The sequence below is a fragment of the Engraulis encrasicolus genome, chromosome 24 (genome assembly GCF_034702125.1).
Source record: "Engraulis encrasicolus isolate BLACKSEA-1 chromosome 24, IST_EnEncr_1.0, whole genome shotgun sequence".
NCBI lineage: Eukaryota > Metazoa > Chordata > Actinopteri > Clupeiformes > Engraulidae > Engraulis > Engraulis encrasicolus.
In genome coordinates this window covers 44209577-44219576 of record NC_085880.1, presented here as the reverse complement: position 1 = coordinate 44219576, position 10000 = coordinate 44209577, and the positions used below count along the sequence as shown (strand labels likewise).

General features: G+C 44.5%; 1 protein-coding gene across 1 annotated transcript in view; it reads left to right on the top strand.

Annotated features, from left to right (window-relative positions):
• Positions 1-10000, top strand: part of myom2b (myomesin 2b) — a 79473-nt gene that overhangs the window by 31283 nt on the left and 38190 nt on the right. The window contains exons 16-19 of the mRNA XM_063191378.1: positions 959-1080; positions 5726-5913; positions 7745-7871; positions 9857-10000. The exon at positions 9857-10000 is cut by the window's right edge and continues 35 nt beyond it. Coding sequence (XP_063047448.1) covers positions 959-1080; positions 5726-5913; positions 7745-7871; positions 9857-10000 — 581 coding nt within the window. The remainder of the gene's footprint in view (positions 1-958; positions 1081-5725; positions 5914-7744; positions 7872-9856) is intronic.

Sequence of the window (10000 nt, the reverse complement as noted above, 5' to 3'; positions counted from 1 at the left end):
TCTGTCTCTCTGCTCTCTCTCTCAGCCACCTTGTCCTCATTATAGAGGCACGTCACCTGGGATCACAGCATTGGCACTGCCCTCACGATTCGATTCGATTACGATTCGGGAGGTAGCGATTCGATTCGATTAGATTCGTTTCTACGATGCATTGCCATGCATTACATTTCTACTGAGAGCAAAGGACATTTTTCATCAGTCATGATGAGGCAATACAAGCAGTCAGATACTGAACAGAATTTGATTGGCCGTTTTCTGTATCAGCCTTACAGTTTTCAATGCTTTGAAGTGCTGTTATTTCATTTAACATTCATTTGCTCCGGAAATATCCACAGAAGTAATTGAAAATTGAAAAAAATATGCCGCATCGATTATGACACTTGCCGCATTGAATTGAATTGCCCTGCCCCCGCATTGTGATGCATTGCCGAATCGATTATTGTTGACACCACTTAACTAGATCATAGGCGTGCACACATAGGGACAAGGTGGTGCTAAAGCACCTCCCCCTTTGCCCATTTGTTTCTTTTCCTTGGATGGGTTTTTTATTATTATTTTGGAATTTTTGGGTCCTGGTCCATGACGATGAAATAGTAGGCAAAATAGAGTAGAATAGAATAGAATCAGAGATGGTATCTAGCCCGTAGCAACCATCTCTGATCGAATAGAATAGAGTAGAGTAGAAAAGAATAGAATCAAATAGGATCGAATCGAATAGAATAGAGTAGAGAAGAATAGAATAAAAAAGAGTAGAATAGAATAGAATATATCCTATATATCCTAGAAGTTCCACATGCCCCTCACCTCCCTCGAGCACTTGCCCCTGAAAATGTCTGTGCATGTCACCTGTGATGACAGTTCTCACCCCTCCTCCTCTCCCCTCCCCTCCTCCTCTCCCCTCCCCTCCCCTCCCTCTGTCTCTGCTGTGTTGTGTTGTGTGTTATTATTTATCATTTAGGTTCGTGGTTCACGGTCTGACTACCGGCGTGACGTACGTGTTCCGTGTGCAGGCCATCAATGAGATGGGTCTCAGCGATGAGTCCCAGGAGTCTGCTCCCATCCTCGTGCGCGCCGCTCTCAGTGAGTATTGGGGAGGGGTGGGGTGTGTGTGTGTGTGTGTGTGTGTGTGTGTGTGTGTGTGTGTGTGTGTGTGTGTGTGTGTGTGTGTGTGTGTGTGTGTGTGTGTGTGTGTGTGTGTGTGTGTGTGTGTGTGTGTGTGTGTGTGTGTGTGTAGGGGGGGGGAGTTACACACTTCTAGTATAGTGGAGGTGGAAGGATAGTGGGAGAGGTTGGGTTGTAGGGGGGGTGGGGGTGGGGTGGGGGGTGGGGGGTCTGCTCCCATCCTCGTGCGCGCCGCTCTCAGTGAGTATTGGGGAGGGGTGGGGTGTGTGTGTGTGTGTGTGTGTGGGGGGGGGGGTTACACACTTCAGGGGGGTATAGAGAGGTTGGGTTGTAGGGGGGGTGGGAGTGTTGTCATACCTGTGGGGGGTGGTGAGGGTGGGGAGTCTGCTGTCATCACCGTGTGTGCTGCTCTCAGTGAGGCACTTGATAATCATGAACTCCACTCGTGGAGAGCAGTGCCTCTGTACTACCGTAGCATTATTGCACCAAGCATCATGTGTGTAGACACATATTCCTCCTCCTCGTTTTTTCTCTGCAAGGGCTCTGTCCGCTCGGTGGCACGTTAGTTGTTCCAGATGTAAAGCCGAATCGGGTATGCCGTCGTTCAGCCATGATTCGGTGAACACCGTAACGCAGCAGTTCCTCACGGTTTTGGGATGGTGGGGGGGGGGTGCAGGGGGGTGTCACACCTGTTGGGGGGTCAGTCCTGTGGAGGTTGGAGGGAGAGGAGGGATGGTGGTGGTGGTGGTGGTGAGACATGGGGACTGGGGGGAGAGGTGGTGGTGGTGGGGTGTCACGCATGTGGCTAGTGGGAGAGGTTGGGTGGGGTGGTAAGTCATGCCTGGTGGGAGAGGATTGTTGTGTGTGTGGTGGGGGGGTGTCATGCCTATGGGGAATGGTGGAAGAGGTGGTGGTGGTGGGGGGGGGTGTCACGCATGTGGTTGGTGGGAGAGGTGGTGGTGGTGGTGGGGGGGTGTCACGCATGTGGTTGGTGGGAGAGGTTTGTTTTTTGTGTGTGTGTGTGTGTGTGGGGGGGGGGGGTGTCATGCCTATGGGGAATGGTGGGAGAGACTGAGGGGGGGGTGGATGGTGAGCCATGGGGGTTGGCGGGAGAGGTGGTGGTGGTGGTGGTGGTGATTGGGGGGCGGTGGGGTGGTGTTGTGTCACGCATGTGGTTGGTGGTGGTGATGGTGGGGGGGGGGGGGGGGTTGTGCATGAGGGACTGGTTTGCAAATGTGGCCTGACGAATGATGTTTGATGTTGTGCGAGCCACAACAGATGTCGGCCCCAAAGATTGAAAATGATGATAGGACTCTCCTGTAGCGTAACACAGCAGCCGCACTGTCGCCACCACCACCGCCATACGGAAGACACACACACGCATACACATACACACACACACACACACACACATACACTGACATACACGCACACACACACACACACACACACAGACACACACACACACGCACACACACACACACACACCCACGCACACACACACGCACACACACTTGCACACACACTTGCACAAACACACAAGCAAACACACACAAACAAACAGGTGCACATGCACATACACACGCACACACACACAGACTATACGGACACATAGTCATACACACTGCATGTCGTCACTGTCCAGCAGAAACCACGTGACTTCACTTTCTATTATTTCTTTTTATTCTTTCGTAATGTACTTTTTGAACATACTGTAAATGAGCACTGTGGGTCAGTCTGTATGAGAAAATAATGTATTATACAGTATACTACCAACTTTAATGATGGAATCTATTTTTATTTTTTACATAATGATTTTTAATGCATAAATACTTTCAAATTAATTTTAATACATAAATACTTACAGATTCATTTAATGCTGTCTCATGTATGTCAGTCTACTCTATATGAGTGATTCTACAATTCGCCTACGCTTTTGGCAAAAGCAAAATGTCAATTATCAGTATTTCTTTTCAACTAAATGACCTAGATGTTTACATAGTGTATATATTTATGTTTCCAAACAAACAAATTGCCAAGCTTAATCTTAAATCATTTGATATATACTCTAATGAAAGCGAACATTTGCTTGATTATTTTGTCAACAGTGTTATGGACAAATACTATGTCATTTCAAACATATATATAAAAATACTACAGAGTTGAAACAACATACGTTTGAAAGTGCTTATGTCCCTTAGCAATAATGTTGTCATTAATCTGTGCAACTGATATAGAAAATGTGATTGTTGAGCTTCATAAGTAGGATTTTATGATTCACTGTGATACAGACTGACACATTTTTCATTATAAATCCCTGTAACGTCTGATTTGAATTTAGTCACCCTCCTTACACAAGACTTCCTTCTCCAGAGATAATCCCTAGTGTCTGTTCATAGGATTTTTCCAACACATAAGGGATCAATAGCTGAAAAACACTTTCAAAACAGTCAACCGCGTTACTCAACTGTGTTACGGTTACGGCAGGGGAACAAGTCGGCACTTTTTTAGGAGAAAAAACAGAGCAGACAAACCCATCTTCCTAGAACACAAATTATTTTGTTTGTTTGTCTGTCAATATGGAGATAAATTGGCATAAACATACTCTTCCTCCAGTGTCATCAGTGTTGCCAGATTGGGCTGGTTCCCGCCCAATTGTGCTGCTTAGGATGGCCGTGTGCGGGTAAAAATGGAATTTATCAGAAAAACCCGCCCACTTTTTGCCATAGAAATCAATAGAATTGGGCGGGATTTTGTGCTTCTAGGCGGCTTTTGAACATTTTTTGGGCTGGAAATCATCAGCCTCATGTGGCAACCCTGACTGTCATAGCTAATTGTAACACCATTGACGGTAACACGGTTGACATTTCAGCCATTTTTATGGTGTTGTGCTAACTGAGGACCTCAGAAGTTCCACCACAACACCTTAATGAATTCATGTATTTGTATGCTTTATCTGTGTTTTTCTACATGTGATTTCTAATTCAGATTCTTATGAATATGTTGATAACACAGTTGACAGGCAATTTTCCCGCTATGAGAACATGAAAAAGAATGGATTAAATTATGGAAGGATAGAGCTCAAAACTTACCGAAAGTCTTCCCATATCCTGCCAAAGAGGTTATGACATCACGTGATGTTATTCGTATGGCCTAAGACCAAACCATTACTGATTTATCGAGGGGGTTTCAGACCGTGACACTGTTAACACAGTTTTCGTGGACACACACAAAATGGCAAATTTCATGTATAATGGATAAGGACAGTGGTCTTTCTGACAGTTTTGTCATATTGTGATGATTACTGTGAATCAACATTTGCAATAGTCTTGGGCAAAGCAAGTTTCTTTACATTCTAATATGAAGACTGAATCTGACATTTGGAAAACGGGACGGCATGAAAACGCCCAAAACCAGTATTAAATATTCATTCTTGCTGAGGGAAATAATGCCATGTCTACACTTTCTGTATTATATGAAAGATGAATGTGTGCTAATGTCCAAAACATCATTGGATGCTGTTAATAGTTAGTGGAATTGGCAAATAAAATCCATGGACTTAAAAGCGTCGTCGATTTGTAGAATCACTCACATATTAACACCAGCATTGCAATATATTACGATACACCTTCTTCTTATAAGCTGCTAGCAGACTTTCCTGTCTTTGCACACGGGAATGAATAATTTTCAAAACATGACTAAGATTAAAGTCATCACTCAGTCCTGACTCAAGCTGTCTCCTAGATGAGTCTGGCCACGGTTTGGCAAACCGTGCAGTTTTGAGGCCTTAATGCCGAGTGTTTAAACAACTGTTCAAACAGCCACGGCTATAAATTAAAAGCAAACACTCAAAGACTGCAGATCAGAATTAATATTCAGAGAGAGAACACTGAAGCTCCCCATCAATTTTGTCAGCAGCTTAACGGCAGTAACAAGTCTATTGAATAATTTAAACTAAGCAGAGATGATGATCGACAGATCGACAGCCAGTTTTGGTATAATCACGTCCCTCAGACATGCAGTAGAAGGCTGTACAATCGATTTGGGGAAAAAAATATGGCATAGATGTTTCCCATTACAAAACAGACAAGAGAAAGGGTTTCTTTCCAAAAAAAAGGGGAGATTCTGCCGACAGACCCTTGGGACTGTCAGAAAATATGGATCCTAGCTTTTATGGCTTTTGCGAGACACACACACAAAAAAAACATTGTCAGAAATGCCAACTACGTACTGTTTCTTAACAAGAATGTTCTGTGGCGTGTCGAGAACAAAAGGCCTACAGTATTCAATGGCAAAGGCTGCTCTGACTGATCTTTTTTTGGATGTATGTCGGGAGGGTAATGTCATTATAAAAAGAGACAAAAGTCCGCTACAACAACGTGACGTCTGAAGAAGGGTTCTACCCGAAACGTCACTAAAAAAATAAATAATAATAATTGGGAGCATGAAATCCTGGTTGTACCGGAATTTTCTCTCTTTTTATCTGCTATTTATTGGCCCTGTTCCCAGGTCAGTCGCTTGGATGTGCGCGCTTTTACCGTCAACTTGTCGGGAGTGTATTGTCATGATATAACGTTTAATCCCTCCTCGTTTCCCATCGCAGCGCCGCCATCTGCACCTTATGACATCTCCATGCTCAGCTGCGACGGCACCTCCATGGTCCTCAACTGGAAGCGCCCTTTGAAGTCTGGAGGCTCCAAAGTCAGCGAGTACTACATCGACAAGATGAACATGGCCAAGAACAGATGGCAGGAAGTGAACATCCCCCCTATCAAGGAGAGACTCTACACGGTAAGGCCCGGCTCTGCTGCACTACATTACATTACATTACATTACATTAGCTTACATTACATTACATTACACTTAGCTGAGACTCTACACGGTAAGGCCCGGCTCTGCTGCACTACATTACATTACATTACATTACATTACATTACACTTAGCTGAGACTCTACACGGTAAGGCCCGGCTCTGCTGCACTACATTACATTACATTACATTACACTTAGCTGAGACTCTACACGGTAAGGCCCGGCTCTGCTGCACTACATTACATTACATTACATTACATTACATTACACTTAGCTGAGGCTTTACACGGTAAGGCCCGGCTACACTGCACTACATTACATTACATTACATTACATTACATTACACTTAGCTGAGACTCTACACGGTAAGGCCCGGCTCTGCTGCACTACATTACATTACATTACATTACATTACATTACATTACATTACACTTAGCTGAGACTCTACACTGTAAGGCCCGGCTCTGCTGCACTACATTACATTACATTACACTTAGCTGAGACTCTACACGGTAAGGCCCGGCTCTGCTGCACTACATTACATTACATTACATTACACTTAGCTGAGACTCTACACGGTAAGGCCCGGCTCTGCTGCACTACATTACATTACATTACATTACACTTAGCTGAGACTCTACACGGTAAGGCCCGGCTCTGCTGCACTACATTACATTACATTACATTACATTACATTACATTACACTTAGCTGAGACTCTACACGGTAAGGCCCGGCTCTGCTGCACTACATTACATTACATTACATTACACTTAGCTGAGACTCTACACGGTAAGGCCCGGCTCTGCTGCACTACATTACATTACATTACATTACACTTAGCTGAGACTCTACACGGTAAGGCCCGGCTCTACTGCACTACATTACATTACATTGCATTACTTTACACTTAGCTGAGACTCTACACGGTAAGGCCCGGCTCTGCTGCACTACATTACATTACATTACATTAGCTTACATTACATTACATTACATTACACTTAGCTGAGACTCTACACGGTAAGGCCCGGCTCTACTGCACTACATTACATTACATTACATTACACTTAGCTGAGACTCTACACCAGGGGTGCTCAACTAGAAACTGAAAAGGTCCACTCGCCAAATTTCGTATGTTTCCAGGGTCCAAAAAAGTCGCTACGGACAGATGCAGAAAATAGCCTCACTCGCTGGCCGCACTGGCCTCTTGCTCACTCACTGAGTTGTCATAGTGATGATACTTTTATTTGTCATAAGACTGGCTTCGCAGAAATACACCTATAGATCGCATGGCAGCGAAATCTCATGTATAATTTATACATATTAAATACAGATAGATTTTGTCTTGGTCCGGATGACATTGCGTTTGGGTCCGCATCCGGACCTGGGTCCGCCAGTTGAGCACCCCTGCTCTACACGGTAAGGCATGGGTCTCCTATCAAGGAGAGACTCTACACGGTAAGCTGGTTCAGGAGTAATACAGGTTTAAGTTAAGAGGTGAATCATCTAATAGAAGAGCCTGGAGTCTTCATTTGAAGAGTTCAGAAGCAAAACCCCCTAAGTGCCATTTCAGAAAAGAATCTTAATTCATTTTTATTTAATACAAAGCTATCAAAATTGCATATTTTTTATTTTATTTATGTAATATAACTATTTATATGTATTATCAAGTACATGAATGTAAACCAAACCAACAACGGGGTTCTCTAAAAATATAGAAGTGCAGGTCTTCAGAAATGGAGTTAGGGGGTTTGCATCTGAATTCTTCAATTTTCTTTTCTTCTTTCTCTTCCTCTGCTTCCTTTCTCGTAGGTTGAGAATCTGACTGAGGGCGCGTCCTATAAGTTCAGGGTGTACGGCCTGAGTCTTGCTGGACTGGGGGAGGCGTCCAAGGCCAGCGCTGCTTTGGAGTGCAAGGCCTGGAAGATGCCAGAGCCAGGTGAGAAAAGAAAGCAGAACCCATATACTAATGGTGCATGCCAGTCCCAAATCATCCTAGTAGGAGATCGCACTTATCCTACCTGGATATCTCAGCTGCCGTTCCTGACAGTTGAGGTGGAAGTTCTACATCCATGGCAACTGCCGCGGTTCAGCTGACTTTAGCGAGGTGTTTTGATACGAGACAAAAAAAGCCACAATAGTTATTACTCTATCATATGTTACATTTATGTTGACACAATATCATGTAATAACACGAAGTTTATGCTGAGTAAAAATTGCTGTGATTGGAACAGCTGCACTATTTATTGACATTTTAAATAACGGCTCCATGGGGGCCACCATTATTATCCGACTTCGATTTGTTGAGGTGGGAGTAGTGGTAGTAGTGGTAGTAGAGTCACCCCGATCTCACTAGTTGGAGCTCCCACTTCGACTGGCGTTCCAGAGCGTTTTTCGTAGTAGGAGGTTGGATAAGTGCGATCTCCTACTAGGATGATATGGGACTGAAATGCACCATTACAACTGGTGTCATGTTTATTACGCTCCTTTTGGGGGATAACATTGGGGGACAAGCAGAGGCGTGGTGTTGGTAAAGAAGAAGCGAAAGACAAGGACCTGTAGAGTACTGTAGCGTTGTTCACGTTCAACATGCCGAAGACGTGTTGTGTTGTCAGCTGTTCAAATAATATAGCGAAACAGCCATGGCTGAAGCATGGACTGTGTTTATTTAGGCTAGCCGATGTTGCATGTAAGTTAATGAGGCATTGGGTTTGTTGTCCATTCTTTCACGAACAAAGTACCTGAATGGCTGGTTATATACAGTATACAGACATTCCTAAGCAGTTCTTTTTGTTTACCTGGATCATGGCGGCAATCATCATCATGGCGGCAATCATCATGCAAATAACTGAATACTCATACCATAACACAGCACAATGTTCATGGGTGGCACGCAGTGTTGCCAGTTGGGTTGTTTCCCGCCCAATTGGGCTGCTTAGGGTGGCTGTGTGCGGGTAAAAATGGCATTTAGCAGAAAAACCCGCCCAATTCTATTGATTTCTATGGCAAAAATTGGGCGGGTTTTTCTGCTAAATGCCATTTTTACCCGCACACAGCCACCCTAAGCAGCCCTAAGCAGGATTTTTTGCTTCTAGGCGGGTTTTGAGCATTTTTTGGGTTGGAAATCATCAGCCTCATCTGGCAACCCTGGTGTCACGCATGGCATGTATTCAAATCAATAACTTGACTTGAGAGACGGTTAGTGACAAGAGGGGTGAACTCTGTTGAAATTTAAAACACACGCCCTGTCTTATCCAATCGCTGACGTTTGTTTATGACATTGAAAAATGATTACAAGAGGAGGCGGGTCAACCATGTCATTAACTCATTGAGTGCCAGCCATTTTCAAATTCAGACCAGGGGGTTGCCATGTTTTTTTCAACGTTTGAGTGACTTGAGTGAATTGAGGTCTTTGTCCATGAGCACAACAAACACACCAGATCACCGTGTTAGGCCCCACCCCCCATATAAAAACGCAATTGACTTGATATCAAGTCTTTGGCACTGTGCCATACATTCTGAAAAGACTCGTTTTCAAGTCCATTTCGCTCAAAGAGTTACGGTAGCATTATTTGTTATGCACTTGCTCCAAGTCTCGAAACAAGATTTAAAAGTCGATGATAATCGGCCACCCCCATACGTACAGTATGAGCTTGAATGACCAGTTGTTGTTGTTGAATGGCAGGCAAGGGACTACAATGTCTGTAGCCTCTTACTGCAGATGGGGTCGCCGGCGGGCCTATTCACTATTTGCTGAAAATACTCAACTACATCATCAACCTTGCCATGACAGTAAAGAGAGCCTTAAGTAACAGATTAAGACATAGCCATTACAATTTTGGTGACTGTCAGGTTGTAACATAGGCTCTGCGCTAAGGGGTCAACTCAAAATAGACAAATAAATTCCTTCCTTCCTTCCTTCAGGTCCCGCGTACGATCTGACCTTCTGTGAGGTGCGGGACACCTCTCTGGTGGTGGAGTGGAAGAAGCCCGTGTACCTGGGAGCCAGCGAGCTCACCGGCTATGTGGTGGAATACGCCAAGGCCGGCTCAGACAGCTGGCACGCCG